Source organism: Leishmania braziliensis, chromosome 27, assembly GCF_000002845.2.
Source record: "Leishmania braziliensis MHOM/BR/75/M2904 complete genome, chromosome 27".
NCBI classification, from domain to species: Eukaryota; Euglenozoa; class Kinetoplastea; order Trypanosomatida; family Trypanosomatidae; genus Leishmania; species Leishmania braziliensis.
The window spans coordinates 612,338-629,881 of record NC_009319.2 but is presented as its reverse complement, the minus strand read 5'-3'; the positions used below and the strand labels follow the sequence as shown (position 1 = coordinate 629,881).

At 60.2% G+C, this 17,544-nt stretch overlaps 2 protein-coding genes across 2 annotated transcripts; one reads left to right on the top strand and one right to left on the bottom strand.

The window, feature by feature from the left end:
* Positions 1-4,187: 4,187 nt before the first annotated feature.
* LBRM_27_1650 (putative peptidyl dipeptidase) lies at positions 4,188-5,570 on the bottom strand (the record flags this gene model as incomplete). The annotated part of the gene is made up of 1 exon (XM_001565872.1): positions 4,188-5,570. The coding sequence occupies one exon, from the start codon at positions 5,568-5,570 to the stop codon at positions 4,188-4,190; it is 1,383 nt and encodes a 460-aa protein (XP_001565922.1).
* Positions 5,571-11,756: 6,186 nt separating this feature from the next.
* Positions 11,757-13,139, top strand: LBRM_27_1640 (putative peptidyl dipeptidase; the record flags this gene model as incomplete). Its single annotated transcript, XM_001565871.1, has 1 exon — positions 11,757-13,139. One exon carries the CDS (start codon positions 11,757-11,759, stop codon positions 13,137-13,139), a length of 1,383 nt encoding a protein of 460 aa, XP_001565921.1.
* Between the last annotated feature and the right edge of the window lie 4,405 nt (positions 13,140-17,544).

Sequence of the window (17,544 nt, the reverse complement as noted above, 5' to 3'; positions counted from 1 at the left end):
AAAAATCTGAAAAAATTTATCGATCGAGAGAGGCGATGGGGGGAGCGCACCGCGTTCTGAAGGGGTTTTGCCGTTTTCCTTTTTTTGTTTATTTGCCTTTTCGCGTTCAGCTGGCGGATGGCAGAGAAAAAAAGTGCAAAGCGGAGACACCGTCAGGGGTGCCTGCGGGCTGCCGTGAAAAATCAAACGAAGAAACGATGTGACCGTGTGTGCCTGTGTGGTGGCTGTGGCGTGGTCGTCGCAAGAAGAGGCCGCAGTGTAGAGAGACGAGTGGCACGGAGGAGAACGAGGCGGGGAAAGAGAAAGCGCGAGAGCCACTTGTGGGTTCGTGCTGCAGAGCGGGTGCGAAACGGCAAAGAAGACGGGGTACAACACTGCCGAGGGAGGCACAATGGAGTCGCCCCACCACCACCACCACCCACCACCCCATGAGCGCGGATAGGTTGCACACCAGCGGAGGGCACAACACGGGATGCTTCAGCAAAACAAGAGAGACGACACCGACGGAGGATGCGCTGAGTGCGCCAGATAGCGCCACACGCAGGCGGACTGCAGGTGTGGGGAAGAGGATAAGATGAGTCTGCATGCGCTGTCACATGTCGGTGCAAAGCAGCACAAGAGGAAGCGGGGGGTACCTACGGGGAAAGAGAGAGAGAAGGGAGGGGCACAAACAGCGCTTGAGCAGCAACGACAAAAGCCGTACGAGCGATGGAAGCCTCATCGCCCGGCTGTACGGCGCGGAGGGGGGAGGCGAGGCGCCGCACAGGCACCCACGCACAACTTTGGGTGGGCGGATGTGCACGACTCCCCGGGGTAGAAGAAGAAGAAACGCCGTCGTCATCGCACGCCCCCCTCTAGCGCAAACCGAGAGGAGGTGAAGCAGCGCTGAAATGCTTCGCACCGCACACGGAGTGCGGCACGTCCTCGAGTGCAACACAGAACAGCACTCCTTCCATCGAGCGCACAAGCCGCTCGGTCTCGTGCTTGCACTTGCAGAGGCCCATTGAACACTTCCGGCACTCCGCCGCAAGCGCCTCCCACAGCGAGGCGTCCGCGGTGGCGTGGGCGGGGGGTAGTGACGTGGTGGAGGTGAGGGACATCTCAGCAGCGCCCTTGCCCTACTCGGCACCGCAGCGCGAGAGCGCCAAGAAGGCCAACGCACTTTTCTCTCGAAAGGGACACGTCTGTGTGTGGGTGTAACCCGCGTGGCCAAGTCCTACGGAGGATGCAGCAGTGCCGCACGCGATGGCGCCGTTGTCGCACGCCACCAGGCGCATACGTATACCAGCGGGGAGGAGGAGGACGACGAGGGAGAAGCAGAAGGGCTGAGGTGACGAGACAGAGAGCGAAGGAAAACGAGAGCCACACGAGGATGCTCCCCAATGCCCTGCGCTGTAACGCATCCGCGCACGCAGAGAGAGAGGGGAGGGGGTCTGCTGCACCCGCAGGTGGATGCTTCACACAAGCGCGCACCTGCCCAGCACTCCACAGCAATGGGCCCGGCTGCTGTAGATGAGCAAAGAATGCGAGGGGAGTGGCAACAAGAAGAAACACCGCGGCGCAGAGGAGCTCTGCAGACCGCCCCGTGCGTCTCTGTCGCTCACCACTCACGTATGCGCACATGCATGCGTACAGCGCAACAGTGACCAGAGCGGTTGGAAGGGCATTGAAAGAGCGGAAGAAACATCTGCAGGCGCGCGTCTTCTCGTGTCTCACCTGTGAGGGAAGACGGAGAGGTGACAGCCACGCGGACATTCGTCGACGCGCGTGCACTGAGGGGGGGAGGGGGGGCGAAGACACGAGAAAAGCCACAAAACATTCCCCACAACACACGACAACTCCACACACACACACACCAGCGGAGGGCTCAAGTGACGTACAGATAAAGCGGCAGCGCCTCTGCGAAGTGAAGAAAAAAAGAGGGCCACCTCCGCAGCGTCTCTGAAAAATATATATAAAAAAGAAATTCACGGCAGTGCCTCAGAAATATAAAAAAGGGGCACACCACGTGCGGTATCTGGCAGATGTTCAAGAACATCCGTCCATCACGCGTGCGCCTGCAAAAAAATAGAATATTATCTATAATCTGTGAGTTTCTGAGATGATAAAAAAAGAGGTCTTTTACGGAGGGGCCTCAAAGAAGAGAAAAAAAGGGGCCACCACGACACGGCCTCGGAAAGAAGAAAAGATGGGGCACATCACGTGCGGTTACTGCAGATGTTGAAGAACACCCATCCCTCACGTGATGTGCCTGCAAAGAAAGGGAGGGAAGTACGGTCTACTATGGGGGGAATCTGAGGTGGGGTGAATTTAATTAAAACCTAAAAAATGACACTGAGGACGTGCACATGGCATCGCCGCTAGTGAACTTAAAAGAGTTGAATGGTGGGAGGCAGGGGATTCACGATGTATGATTGGGCGGCAGCGGTTCTTCCTTGTTCATCACCGATAGGACAGCCAGTGCATGTTCCCCTGGTGTGCAACGGTGGTAAGGGATGTGCGGTAGCGGCCCTTCCTCGTCCATCAGCGATAGGGCAGCCAGTGCCTGTTCGTACTGCGCGCAACGGGGGCAATGGATGTGCGGCAGCGGCCCTTCCTCGTCCATCAGCGATAAGGCATCCAGTGCCTGTTCGTGCTCTGTGCAAAGGGGACAATGAATGAGTGGCAGCGTCGCTGCATCGCTCTCCTCATCCACTGCAGTGTGAGCATCCGTGCGTGGAAGCACGTCGCCCGGACGCACAGTCCCTGCATCGCTCACCACATCCGATGCGCTGTCCGCGACCGTGCGTGGGAGCACATCGCCCGGCGGCAGTGTCGCTGCATCGCTCTCCTCAGTGCACAGGCCTACGCGCCGGAATCGCTCGATCCCGAGTTCCCGTCGCTGGCGCACTCTGAAGCGGATTTCAGCAGCAGAGAAAATGGCCCAGCCGTAGAGACCGAGTAGAGCACCGCCCAGCCGACTTCCGCGATCGGTGCGCTGCTTCTTACAGCGGCACAAGGGGCGGGGGGCGGGGCTCTGCGCCATCGAGTCGTGGTGCATTGTTGGCGAGGCAGGCTTATCAGAGACGCAGAGGGAAGGAGAGAGGCGAGCTGACCAACGCAGGCAAAGAGAAAAAAAGAGAGGGGATACGGAGGGAAGAGCACGGGGAAAGGGTCCCGAGTGTCCACGTGTGTGTGTGCGTCTATGGGTGTGTGTGTCTGTGTGAGTGTGTGAGTGTGTGTGTGTGAGTGTGTGAGTGTGTGTAGGTAGTCAGGCGGGTGGACGTGTGTGCCGAGAGGCAGTGGTTCGTCCGCACACACAAAAAAAAAAATCTGAAAAATTATAGAACGAGAGAGGCGATGGGGGGAGCGCACGGCGTTCTGAAGGAGTTTCGCCGTCTTTTTTTCCTTTTTTGCTTTTTTGTTTTTTTCGCGTTCAGCTGGCGGATGGCAGAGAAAAAAAGTGCAAAGTGGAGACACCTCAGGGGTGCCTGCGGGCTGTCGAGAAGAAAGTCCAACGAAGAAACGATGTGAGCGTGAGCGGGTGTGTGGGCGTGGGGAGTGCGAGGAAAGGCGCTGCATCTTCATCCGTGGGCGTAGAACGGGTACATCGCAGGCATACACGCACGTGGGGAGCAAAGGGGAGACGGAAGGGTGGACGTGAAGGGGGACAAAGAAGAGAGAGCGAGGGATGGGAGGAGGTGGGGGGAGCGGCAGCACGCCAGAGGGAGGATGGCGCCAAGGGAGCCGCCTACGGAAGCAGGGGCGTTGGGGTGTGGTGTCATTCGATCGAAGAGTGGCAAGCACCTTTGCCCGGGGAGGGGGGCTGCAAGGCGGCCCCCTTTCGGGCAGACGGTCTCGGAAGCCGGATTACCAGGCCTGCGCCGCGGATGCCTTCACCGACGCACCCACGCGGAGGGAGAAGGGGAGGAGGATGGCCTTGTACGCGATGCGCAATGATGAAAAGGTGGTGAAACGAAGCACCGAAGGGGTCGCGACTGCCGTACAGAGAAGGCCACAGCGCAGAGTCGAGAGCAGCGATGAAATGACCTTCGCCGCTTAGCTCCAACCCATCCGCGCTGGCGTAGGCGTTCGGCGAACACAAGCGACACGAACAGGGACGAGGACAGAAAAGGAGAAGGCGAAACTTTGAGGAAGAGGGAGGAAGAGCGCAGCGGCACACACGCACACACACATCATAATCAAGCCTACTCGCCCAGCAGACCGTTGATGCGCAGGAACGCCTTCATGTTGGCCTTGCGGCCAGCGAACTTCTCGTACGCAACGTTGGCGTCCACCGAGTTGCCCACAGAGAGCACGCGCGCGCGCAGGTGATCTCCGTTCTCGCGCGTCAGCCCACCGCTCTCCAGGAACCACTCGAGCCCGTCGCAGTCCAACACCCGCGCCCACTCGTACACGTAGTAGTTCGAGGCGTACCCGCCAGCGACAATGTGCAGGAAGTACCCACTGTGGTAGCGCGGCGGAACCTCGGTCATCCCAACTCCAAAGGCCCTCATTGCCGCCTCCTCCGTGGCACGATGCCAGTGGAGATCGAGGTACGCCGCCTTGTCCACCTCGATGGTATGGAGGCCGGCACCGTACGTCTCGGCCGCCTTCATGCAGTCCACCAGCGCCTGCGGGATCGGCTCCTTGGTCTCGTAGTGAAGCGCGTAGTTCTTCAGCACGGCATCGTACATCGCCCAGTGATCGTTGATCTGCGATGGGAACTCGAGGAAGTCACGGGCGACGCTCGTGCCGGAGAGTGTTGAGTACTGGAGGTTGCTTAGCATGCCGTGGAGTCCGTGGCCGAACTCGTGGAAGAGCGTCGTCACGTTGTCACGGGTCAACAAGGCCGGCCTTCCCTCCGCCGGCTTCACAGTGTTCAGCACGTTGTACACGACTGGCTTTCGGCCAAGCAGGGAGGCCTGGCGAACAATGAATGTCATCCACGCACCACCGCGCTTGCCTGCACGCGCGTAGGGGTCGATGCCAAAAATGGCGAGCGACTCGCCCGTGCAGTCGAACATCTCGAGCGTCATCACATCGGGGTGGTACACCGGCAGATCGGTGCGCCGCTGCATCGTCACGCCGTAGAGCTTCTCCGCCGCGTAGAACACGCCGCGCTCAAGGGCGTTGTTCAGCTCAAAGTACGGCTTCGCCTCGTTCTCGTCGAGATCGTACAGCTGCCTGCGCACCCGCTCCGCGTAGTAGCGCCAGTCCCACGGCGCCAGCTCGAAGTCGCCACCCTCCTCGCGGATCATCTGCTGGATGTCAGCGGCCTCCTTCGTCGCCTTTGACGCTGCCGCTTTGCCCATGTCGCGCAGCAACGCCTCCGCAGACGCCGCATCGGCCATCTGGTTCTGGAGCTGCCACTCCGCAAAGCTCTTCTTGCCAAGCAGCGTCGCCCTCCTGAGGCGCAGCTGCGCCATCTCGACCGTGATGGCGGTTGTGCCATTCTCGTCGCCACGTCCGGCGCGCTGCTCGCTCGCCTCGAGCAGGCGGCGGCGCGTCTCGCGGTTCCTCAGTGAAGCGAGCAGCGGCTGCTGCGTCGTGTTCCCAAAGAGGCGCTGCGGTGGACGTCGACACTTCATCCGCTTCAGCTGCAGCAGCGCGTCCTCTCGCGGCAACGGCGTCCCTGTCGCACACGGCCCGCGGAGCTTCGCACCGTTTCCATGGCGGGTCGTGATGCGCACATTGAAGTCGCCGGCAAGTTCTCCGAGCCCTCGGATATTGTCCCATCCTTCGTGCGGAGTGCCGCGCCAGCTTCAGAACGAGTGCGGCGCGCGGCTGGGTTCCCGAGAGCCCCTTGTGAGGTGTCTTCGTCTCCTCGAGGCGCAGCGGGGCACGCGGGTGCGTCTTGGTTTCTCGCCCGAACCTCCTCGCGGCGCTCGCTGCTCAGAGCTCCGGCGACATCGGTCAATCGCATTGGTCTGGCTGGCTCCCGTGCAGGGGAAGGTGGAGTGGGCCCACCCCCTTCTACCAACACAGGGGCTCTTGAGGCGGTTGACCACTTCCACTCTCGCACCCCTGCCGCCCGCACGCCCAGGTGGAAATGACCGCCTTCGCCAGGTCGAAGCTCAGCAGGGCGCTTGGCATCAGCCACAGCTCTCAGCCATCGCATGTGGCCCGCTAGAACCGCTGGTGAGACCGCTGCTCACGTCGCTGCGCTGACATGTGCGGGTCTGTCCGAGTAGATGCACCGCCCTGGCAGACAGGCGCGTCCCCCCTCCCACTCGCCCGCCTGCCGCTCGTGTCATTGTTGGGGAGGGAATCGTCTCGCTGTAGAGCGCCGCGTGTTGCTCACGAAGAACCGTGCCCAGCGGCTGTGTCGGCTGCGTCTTTGCCAGGCCCCCCGCCGACGGCCAGGAAGGAGTCAACCGGCTGCTTGCCTTCTTCGCCTGCCTCCGCCGTTCTCCGCACCTCTGTTTGAGTTGCCGCGGTGCGCAGGGCATCGTCCTGTTTCCCCTTTCTGGTCGTCTGCAGAGTTGTGGTGCGGAAGAGCTCCGCCGTGTGGTGTTTGAGGTCGTCCTCCGCGGCAGTCGCGCCGCCTGTCATGTTCGGTGCAGCCTCCTCGAGCAGTTGACCATTCAGCTGGGTCAAGCTGCCTTGTCGAAAAAAAAGCGAGTATTCCACTTGTGCGATGCCGGTGCCGTACTCTTCCGCACGGTCGCCGTATAGACGCTTCGCCCAAGCCCAGCTATGGTAGGTAGGCGGCTAAGCGGCTGGAACGCCCACCGTCACGGCACCGAGTTCCGCCACGGGTTCCTCGACATCATCCAAGAAGACGGTGTACGTCGCGATCACCGTCTCGACTGGGGGTGAGCGAGTGGAACTTCGCATGGAAAATGGAACCTCGCTGGAGTCGCTCTTTCGCACTGTCCTTCTCCACCTCGCCAAGGAGTGGCACCCCTGATCCGTTCCGCCCTCCAATGGGCGCGCCCTGCTGTCTGCCGCAACACCTAGCAAAGTCGCACAAACACCCGTCACCGCTGCATCTGGCAGCCCTTCTCGTCGCCTCTGTGCAGAGGGTCTGCTCACTGTTTGACCACGCAGACTGCACCTTCTCGCGGAGCGTCTTGTAGTCGATCATACACCCCTCTCCCTGAGCGGCTGCGGGGATTGTACGAACTTTGCCGCGGATTCCTCCGTCCCTATGTCGACCCTGATCGACATTGTGGCGCACCACTGAAAAAGAGTGCTTCACACCGAGTAGTGCGAACGTGTATGTTCAAGCTCTCTTGGTATCGGTGGTCACCAGGAGACCAACAGGGAGTTACCCCTTCGTCCGCCACTCATTGGGTTACACAAATATGTAGAGCGGGAGAGTGAAGAGAGAAAACTAAAGCCCCATACACAGGTGTTCCCATAGCACATGCCGCCATCCTACAACACCTTCTCCACAATGGCAGCGCGTTCCCTGATATCATAGTCGTCATTAGCGTGACACACTGTGCTTCCCTCCTTGATTCCCAGCACAGCTCCTACGGCATACCATTAGTAAGCCCGTCATTTCGATTTTGCAAGCAGAAACACTCCACGCATGTAATGCGCACAAGCAGAAAAAAACTATAAGCGAAAAACAACATTACATCCCCTGCCATAATAGGAGAGACACACAAAGCTCCCAGCCAGCAGGCACTGCAGAACAAAGTCCGCACGTAAGAAGACTTTGTTCTCCTCCTACAAAGGCCTACGTGTGGGACGCCCCCTAATTCTCCTTTCGGCGGTCCACTGGATGAGGAGGCCTTTTGACCCCTCTTTAGACGCTCACATTGTGCACCGTTTCTTCTATTGTTAGTAGCCCCCCGCCTACAGACGGTTTTCTACCCTTTCATATGCCTACACGTAATGGACCAGTCGTTGTGAACATCATCAGATGCCGCACATTGTGCGCCGTTTTTTCCGTTTGCAGAGGCCCTGCCGCAGTGTGGCCCTCTTTTCTCTCCATTGAGAGATTGGCGTTGTGCCCTCTTTTCTCTCTCTTCTGATGCCCAGCCGCTGAGGTCCCTTTGTTCTCGGGTTCCCAGCAGCGGTGCATCAGAAGAGAGAAAAGGGGCTCCACGTCGGAAGGGCCTCTGAAAAACAAAAAAAGAGGGCCGCCACGACAGCGCCTCTGCGAAAAAGAAAAAAGGCCGTGTCGTGGTGGCCCCCTTTTTTCTCTTCTTTGAGGCCCCTCCGTAAAAGACCTCTTTTTTTATCATCTCAGAAACTCACAGATTATAGATAATATTCTATTTTTTTGCAGGCGCACGCGTGATGGACGGATGTTCTTGAACATCTGCCAGATACCGCACGTGGTGTGCCCCTTTTTTATATTTCTGAGGCACTGCCGTGAATTTCTTTTTTATATATATTTTTCAGAGACGCTGCGGAGGTGGCCCTCTTTTTTTCTTCACTTCGCAGAGGCGCTGCCGCTTTATCTGTACGTCACTTGAGCCCTCCGCTGGTGTGTGTGTGTGTGGAGTTGTCGTGTGTTGTGGGGAATGTTTTGTGGCTTTTCTCGTGTCTTCGCCCCCCCTCCCCCCCCTCAGTGCACGCGCGTCGACGAATGTCCGCGTGGCTGTCACCTCTCCGTCTTCCCTCACAGGTGAGACACGAGAAGACGCGCGCCTGCAGATGTTTCTTCCGCTCTTTCAATGCCCTTCCAACCGCTCTGGTCACTGTTGCGCTGTACGCATGCATGTGCGCATACGTGAGTGGTGAGCGACAGAGACGCACGGGGCGGTCTGCAGAGCTCCTCTGCGCCGCGGTGTTTCTTCTTGTTGCCACTCCCCTCGCATTCTTTGCTCATCTACAGCAGCCGGGCCCATTGCTGTGGAGTGCTGGGCAGGTGCGCGCTTGTGTGAAGCATCCACCTGCGGGTGCAGCAGACCCCCTCCCCTCTCTCTCTGCGTGCGCGGATGCGTTACAGCGCAGGGCATTGGGGAGCATCCTCGTGTGGCTCTCGTTCTCCTTCGCTCTCTGTCTCGTCACCTCAGCCCTTCTGCTTCTCCCTCGTCGTCCTCCTCCTCCCCGCTGGTATACGTATGCGCCTGGTGGCGTGCGACAACGGCGCCATCGCGTGCGGCACTGCTGCATCCTCCGTAGGACTTGGCCACGCGGGTTACACCCACACACAGACGTGTCCCTTTCGAGAGAAAAGTGCGTTGGCCTTCTTGGCGCTCTCGCGCTGCGGTGCCGAGTAGGGCGAGGGCGCTGCTGAGATGTCCCTCACCTCCACCACGTCACTACCCCCCGCCCACGCCACCGCGGACGCCTCGCTGTGGGAGGCGCTTGCGGCGGAGTGCCGGAAGTGTTCAATGGGCCTCTGCAAGTGCAAGCACGAGACCGAGCGGCTTGTGCGCTCGATGGAAGGAGTGCTGTTCTGTGTTGCACTCGAGGACGTGCCGCACTCCGTGTGCGGTGCGAAGCATTTCAGCGCTGCTTCACCTCCTCTCGGTTTGCGCTAGAGGGGGGCGTGCGATGACGACGGCGTTTCTTCTTCTTCTACCCCGGGGAGTCGTGCACATCCGCCCACCCAAAGTTGTGCGTGGGTGCCTGTGCGGCGCCTCGCCTCCCCCCTCCGCGCCGTACAGCCGGGCGATGAGGCTTCCATCGCTCGTACGGCTTTTGTCGTTGCTGCTCAAGCGCTGTTTGTGCCCCTCCCTTCTCTCTCTCTTTCCCCGTAGGTACCCCCCGCTTCCTCTTGTGCTGCTTTGCACCGACATGTGACAGCGCATGCAGACTCATCTTATCCTCTTCCCCACACCTGCAGTCCGCCTGCGTGTGGCGCTATCTGGCGCACTCAGCGCATCCTCCGTCGGTGTCGTCTCTCTTGTTTTGCTGAAGCATCCCGTGTTGTGCCCTCCGCTGGTGTGCAACCTATCCGCGCTCATGGGGTGGTGGGTGGTGGTGGTGGTGGTGGTGGTGGGGCGACTCCATTGTGCCTCCCTCGGCAGTGTTGTACCCCGTCTTCTTTGCCGTTTCGCACCCGCTCTGCAGCACGAACCCACAAGTGGCTCTCGCGCTTTCTCTTTCCCCGCCTCGTTCTCCTCCGTGCCACTCGTCTCTCTACACTGCGGCCTCTTCTTGCGACGACCACGCCACAGCCACCACACAGGCACACACGGTCACATCGTTTCTTCGTTTGATTTTTCACGGCAGCCCGCAGGCACCCCTGACGGTGTCTCCGCTTTGCACTTTTTTTCTCTGCCATCCGCCAGCTGAACGCGAAAAGGCAAATAAACAAAAAAAGGAAAACGGCAAAACCCCTTCAGAACGCGGTGCGCTCCCCCCATCGCCTCTCTCGATCGATAAATTTTTTCAGATTTTTCTTTTGCGTGTGCGGGAGGGACCACTGCCTCTCGGCACACACGTCCCCCCCGCCTGACTGCCTACACCCGCACACACACACACACCCATAGACGCACATACACACAGTGGACACTCGGGACCCTTTCCCCGTGCTCTTCCCTCCGTATCACCTCTCTTTTTTCTCATTGCCTGCGTTGGTCAGCTCGCCTCTCTCCTTCCCTCTGCGTTCCTCTTAAGCGTACCTCTCCCACAATGCACCACGACTCGATGGCGCAGAGCCCCCCCTTCCCATCGCGCCGCCTTTGCCAATGCTCCCCCCGCCGGACGGAAAGTTATCTTACGAAATAAGGGAGACAACAGTTGGAGGCGTGAAGAAGGTGGAGTGCATATGGGTTGGGCCTGTAACTCACGAGGCGCGTTCAGCCCAAGAGGTGTTGCCGCTGCGGCCGGTGAGTCGCCCCTCTGTCACCCATTGAGGGAGACGCCCCGTCCCCCGCCCCTTGTTCCGCTGTGAGAAGCAGCGTGCGAACGGTGTCAAGCGGCGGCGTGTCAGCCGACGCAGACACCGCGGTCGGCGCATTACCTGTACTGCGGCAAGCCACTGCAGAGACCGCTGTGTGCCCTTTATTCTCGCTCGACTTTGGCGCGACAGCCTCTCCAGTGAGGCGAGCGGGCAGGCGAAGAAGGCAAGCAGCCGGTTAACCCCTTCCTGGCCGTCGGCGGGGGGCCTGGCAAAGACGCAGCCGACACAGTCGCTGGGCACGGTTCTTCGTGAGCAACACGTGGCGCTCTACAGCGAGACGATTCCCTCCCCAACAATGACACGAGCGGCAGGCGGGCGAGTGGGAGGGGGGACGCGCCTGTCTGCCAGGGCGGTGCATCTACTCGGACAGACCCGCACATGTCAGCGCAGCGACGTGAGCAGCGGTCTCACCAGCGGTTCTAGCGGGCCACATGCGATGGCTGAGAGCTGTGGCTGATGCCAAGCGCCCTGCTGAGCTTCGACCTGGCGAAGGCGGTCATTTCCACCTGGGCGTGCGGGCGGCAGGGGTGCGAGAGTGGAAGTGGTCAACCGCCTCAAGAGCCCCTGTGTTGGTAGAAGGGGGTGGGCCCACTCCACCTTCCCCTGCACGGGAGCCAGCCAGACCAATGCGATTGACCGATGTCGCCGGAGCTCTGAGCAGCGAGCGCCGCGAGGAGGTTCGGGCGAGAAACCAAGACGCACCCGCGTGCCCCGCTGCGCCTCGAGGAGACGAAGACACCTCACAAGGAGTTCTCGGGAACCCAGCCGCGCGCCGCACTCGTCCTGAAGCTGGCGCGGCACTCCGCACGAAGGATGGGACAATATCCGAGGGCTCGGAGAACTTGCCGGCGACTTCAATGTGCGCATCACGACCCGCCATGGAAACGGTGCGAAGCTCCGCGGGCCGTGTGCGACAGGGGCGCCGTTGCCGCGAGAGGACGCGCTGCTGCAGCTGAAGCGGATGAAGTGTCGACGTCCACCGCAGCGCCTCTTTGGGAACACGACGCAGCAGCCGCTGCTCGCTTCACTGAGGAACCGCGAGACGCGCCGCCGCCTGCTCGAGGCGAGCGAGCAGCGCGCCGGACGTGGCGACGAGAATGGCACAACCGCCATCACGGTCGAGATGGCGCAGCTGCGCCTCAGGAGGGCGACGCTGCTTGGCAAGAAGAGCTTTGCGGAGTGGCAGCTCCAGAACCAGATGGCCGATCCGGCGTCTGCGGAGGCGTTGCTGCGCGACATGGGCAAAGCGGCAGCGTCAAAGGCGACGAAGGAGGCCGCTGACATCCAGCAGATGATCCGCGAGGAGGGTGGCGACTTCGAGCTGGCGTCATGGGACTGGCGCTACTACGCGGAGCGGGTGCGCAGGCAGCTGTACGATCTCGACGAGAACGAGGCGAAGCCGTACTTTGAGCTGAACAACGCCCTTGAGCGCGGCGTGTTCTACGCGGCGGAGAAGCTCTACGGCGTGACGATGCAGCGGCGCACCGATCTGCCGGTGTACCACCCCGATGTGATGACGCTCGAGATGTTCGACTGCACGGGCGAGTCGCTCGCCATTTTTGGCATCGACCCCTACGCGCGTGCAGGCAAGCGCGGTGGTGCGTGGATGACATTCATTGTTCGCCAGGCCTCCCTGCTTGGCCGAAAGCCAGTCGTGTACAACGTGCTGAACACTGTGAAGCCGGCGGAGGGAAGGCCGGCCTTGTTGACCCGTGACAACGTGACGACGCTCTTCCACGAGTTCGGCCACGGACTCCACGGCATGCTAAGCAACCTCCCGTACTCAACACTCTCCGGCACGAGCGTCGCCCGTGACTTCCTCGAGTTCCCATCGCAGATCAACGAGCACTGGGCGATGTACGATGCCGTGCTGAAGAACTACGCGCTTCACTACGAGACCAAGGAGCCGATCCCGCAGGCGCTGGTGGACCGCATGAAGGCGGCCGAGACGTACGGTGCCGGCCTCCATACCATCGAGGTGGACAAGGCGGCGTACCTCGATCTCCACTGGCATCGTGCCACGGAGGAGGCGGCAATGAGGGCCTTTGGAGTTGGGATGACCGAGGTGCCGCCGCGCTACCACAGTGGGTACTTCCTGCACATTGTCGCTGGCGGGTACGCCTCGAACTACTACGTGTACGAGTGGGCGCGGGTGTTGGACTGCGACGGGCTCGAGTGGTTCCTGGAGAGCGGTGGGCTGACGCGCGAGAACGGAGATCACCTGCGCGCGCGCGTGCTCTCTGTGGGCAACTCGGTGGACGCCAACGTTGCGTACGAGAAGTTCGCTGGCCGCAAGGCCAACATGAAGGCGTTCCTGCGCATCAACGGTCTGCTGGGCGAGTAGGCTTGATTATGATGTGTGTGTGCGTGTGTGCCGCTGCGCTCTTCCTCCCTCTTCCTCAAAGTTTCGCCTTCTCGCCTTTTCTGTCCTCGTTCCTGTTCGTGTCGCTTGTGTTCGCCGAACGCCTACGCCAGCGCGGATGGGTTGGAGCTAAGCGGCGAAGGTCATTTCATCGCTGCTCTCGACTCTGCGCTGCGGCCTTCTCTGTACGGCAGTCGCGACCCCTTCGGTGCTTCGTTTCACCACCTTTTCATCATTGCGCATCGCGTACAAGGCCATCCTCCTCCCCTTCTCCCTCCGCGTGGGTGCGTCGCTGAAGGCATCCGTGGCGCAGGCCTGGTAATCCGGCTTCCGAGACCGTCTGCCCGAAAGGGGGCCGCCTTGCAGCCCCCCTCCCCGGGCAAAGGTGCTTGCCACTCTTCGATCGAATGACACCACACCCCAACGCCCCTGCTTCCGTAGACGGCTCCCTTGGCGCCATCCTCCCTCTGGCGTGCTGCCGCTCCCCCCACCTCCTCCCATCCCTCGCTCTCTCTCCTTTGTCTCCCTTCACGTCCACCCTTCCGTCTCCCCTTTGCTCCCCACGTGCGTGTATGCCTGTGATGTACCCGTTCTACGCCTACGGATGAAGATGCAGCGCCTTTCCTCGCACTCCCCACGCCCACACACTCACTCACGCTCACATCGTTTCTTCGTTGGACTTTCTTCTCGACAGCCCGCAGGCCCCCCTGAGGTGTCTCCACTTTGTGCTTTTTTTCTCTGCCATCCGCCAGCTGAACGCGAAAAAACAAAAAGGGAAAAAAAGACGGCGAAACTCCTTCAGAACGCCGTGCGCTCCCCCCATCGCCTCTCTCGATTGATAAATTTTTTAGATTTTTCTTTTGCGTGTGCAGACGAACCACTGCCTCTCGGCACACACGTCCACCCGCCTGACTACCTACACCCGCACACACTCACACACTCACACAGACATACACGCACCCATAGACGCACACACGCACACACACACACACACACACGTGGACACTCGGGACCCTTTCCCCGTGCTCTTCCCTCCGTATCCCCTCTCTTTTTTCTCTTTGCCTGCGTTGGTCAGCTCGCCTCTCTCCTTCCCTCTGCGTTCCTCATACGCCTGCCTCGCCCACAATGCACCACTACTCGATGGAGCAGAGCCCCACCCCCCGCCCCGCTCGCCTCTCGCCGCCTTTGGCCCTCTTCCCTTTGCGGAAATTAACGGAGTGGTCCAAACTAATTTGGACAACAGTTAGAGGCGTGAAGAAGGCGGAGTGCGCGAGTGATGTGCCCGCAACAGACGAGGCACGTCCAGCCCCTGAGGTGGTGCCGCTGCGGCCGGTGAGTGGCCCCTCTGACAGCCGTTGTGAGACACGCCCCGTCCCCCGCCCCTTGTTCCGCTGTGAGAAGCAGCGTGCGAACGGTGTCAAGCGGCGGCGTGTCAGCCGACGCAGATACCGCGGTCGGCGCATTACCTGTTCTGCGGCAAGCCACTGCAGAGACCGCTGTGTGCCATTTATTCTCGCTCGACTTCTGCGCGACACCCTGTCCAGTGAGGCGAGCGGGCAGGCGAAGAAGGCAAGCAGCCGGTTGACTCCTTCCTGGCCGTCGGCGGGGGGCCTGGCAAAGACGCAGCCGACACAGCCGCTGGGCACGGTTCTTCGTGAGCAACACGCGGCGCTCTACAGCGAGACGATTCCCTCCCCAACAATGACACGAGCGGCAGGCGGGCGGGTGGGAGGGGGGCGCGCCTGTCTGCCAGGGCGGTGCATCTACTCGGACAGACCCGCACATGTCAGCACGGTGACATGATCAGCGGTCTCACCAGCGGTTCTAGCGGGCCACTTGCGATGGTTGAGAGCTGTGGCGGATGCCAAGCACCCTGCTGAGCTTCGACCTGGAGAAGGCGGCCATTTCCACTTGGGCGTGCGGGCGGCAGGGGTGCGAGAGTGGAAGTGGTCAACCGCCTCAAGAGCCCCTGTGTTGGTAGAAGGGGGTGGGCCCACTCCACCTTCCCCTGCACGGGAGCCAGCCAGACCAATGCGATTGATCGATTTCGCCGGAGCTCTGAGCAGCGAGCGCCGCGAGGAGGTTCGGGCGAGAAACCAAGACGCACCCGTCTGCCCCGCTGCGCCTTGAGGAGACGAAGACACCTCACAAGGAGTTCTCGGGAACCCAGCCGCGCGCCGCACTCGTCCTGAAGCTGGCGTGGCACTCCGCACGAAGGATGGGACAATATCCGAGGGCTCGGAGAACTTGCCGGCGACTTCAATGTGCGCATCACGACCCGCCATGGAAACGGTGCGAAGCTCCGCGGGCCGTGTGCGACAGGGGCGCCGTTGCCGCGAGAGGACGCGCTGCTGCAGCTGAAGCGGATGAAGTGTCGACGTCCACCGCAGCGCCTCTTTGTGGACGTGACGCGCAGGTGCAGGAGTGCGCCCGCCAAGCCGGTTCGGCGGAGGCCAGTCGCAAGGGCGGGCTGCGAACCCGCTGACAAACTATGGGTACCTCACAGCGAAGCACTCGGCACACGCAGAGCCCCGAGCGGCGATGCTGTTTCTGCAGCCCCTGCTCTCAGAAGGGCTGGTGAGCGCCAGAGGCCGGACACTGCGCATCGCACCGGCCACGGGTCAGTCTGCAATCGTGGCAGCACAGGGGACGCACCACGGCTTCGGCGGAGTCGGAAGAGGCCACTGGCTTAACTGGCCGCGCGCGCACACAAGAAGCCTCTACTTATCAGAGGGGGCGTAGATGCGGCGCTCTTTTACATTGCAATCCAGCAAAACTTGGTGAATGGCCTGCCGCGCAGTCTCGCCAAGGACTGCGGCACCACTCGAGGTGCCACGCGCCGCCCCGCCGACGACTCGGCACTGCCTTTACTCGGGCCTGAGAAGTCTCCGCTATGCGAGCAGGCACTTGAATGGCCGTCCCCGCTGGTGGAAACGCGGTCTGGAGGGTGACAGACTTCTCTCAGCTGTTGTCTTGTCTGCAGGGCTCAGCGCGGGATCAGCGCCCTTTAAAGCAACCGTGGAGGAAGAGCTGCTGCGGAGGGCTTCTATGCCGGTGCTGGGCCCTTTTCTGCTCCGCAGTCGACGTGCTGGGAAGCCCACACCTCCGCGAAGAACCCAGGGGAATCTTCCCTCAGTTTCCTTGCTACCACCGGCTCTGAGAGCACCTACACTGTGTGATGCACATAATACTGGACACGATACCAAGTGAAACATTCAAACATTCACCCGCAGAGACGTGCGACGTCGGAAGAATGTGGTTTAGTCCTGACTAAACATGTGTTAGAAGGGCACATCTGACCTGTGAGTGTAGCGAAGACACGCCGAAATCTGCTCCACAACTGCACCGAAACGCTGAAGAGCTGTCAGTGGCTCTCCGAAACGGGATCACTATACGGGACATTCCTTCAACGCTTTGCATACCCTTGCTACCCTAACGTCCCTGTGAAGAGCCAGGGTACACGTGTTAGGGTTAGGGTGCGGGCATTTTCTACCACTCCTTCCTATCCTTGCGACACCCTCTTCCACTGTACCGGAGAAATCCTCCTGAGGGCGAGTGGCAGGGTACACGGGTTAGGGTTAGGGTTAGGGTTAGGGTTAGGGTTAGGGTTAGGGTTAGGGTTAGGGTTAGGGTTAGGGTTAGGGTTAGGGTTCCATTGGCGGCGTGTAAAACCACAAAGGCAATCGAATGGCACTTGACCTTATAGTTGGCCGGGTTAATTTGTCTGGGCAAAAGAACTGGAAGGGGGATGGGGGTGGTTGGTGGGATGTGGTGATGGATTTGCGAAATATACAGGCTGGGTGCCATAATGTTTCCCGATTGGAAATTATGGCCACAGGTCGGATATGTGTTTCTGTTATGAATGATTACTTTCTATTGTCCCTTTATTTCTTCTCTAATGTGTTATTCATAAATGAAGTAATCCACTCTAAGTGTTGATGCGGCCCGCGACGAAAAAACGTCCCTGCGACACAAGCGCACGTTTTCCCTTTCCTCCCACTCACCCACATCACAAATGTCCGACAAACAGGAACGCCTCACAGAGGCAGAGCTGGACAGGACACTAAAAGTTTACCTTGCGCACAAGGCAACCCGTTCCATGGCGGAAATTGCAAAGAAGCAATACATGGAGGGCAAAACGAACACAAGCGAGTTCCTGGAAATGACAGCGGCAATGGCGGACTCCTTGTGGGAAAAAGCCGGCGAAAAAGGAGCCCCATCAATAGACGTCAAGAAGGAGATGATGGAGGCTCACAATATTTTCGCAGACAAGGAGCTTCAAGAGGTGATGGACATGGAGGAGAAGAGGAAGGAAACCCGGGCGAAGATCAAAGCGACAAAGGACCCATTGGAGGGATATAAAACCAAGGTCGAATCGGCGATCCTG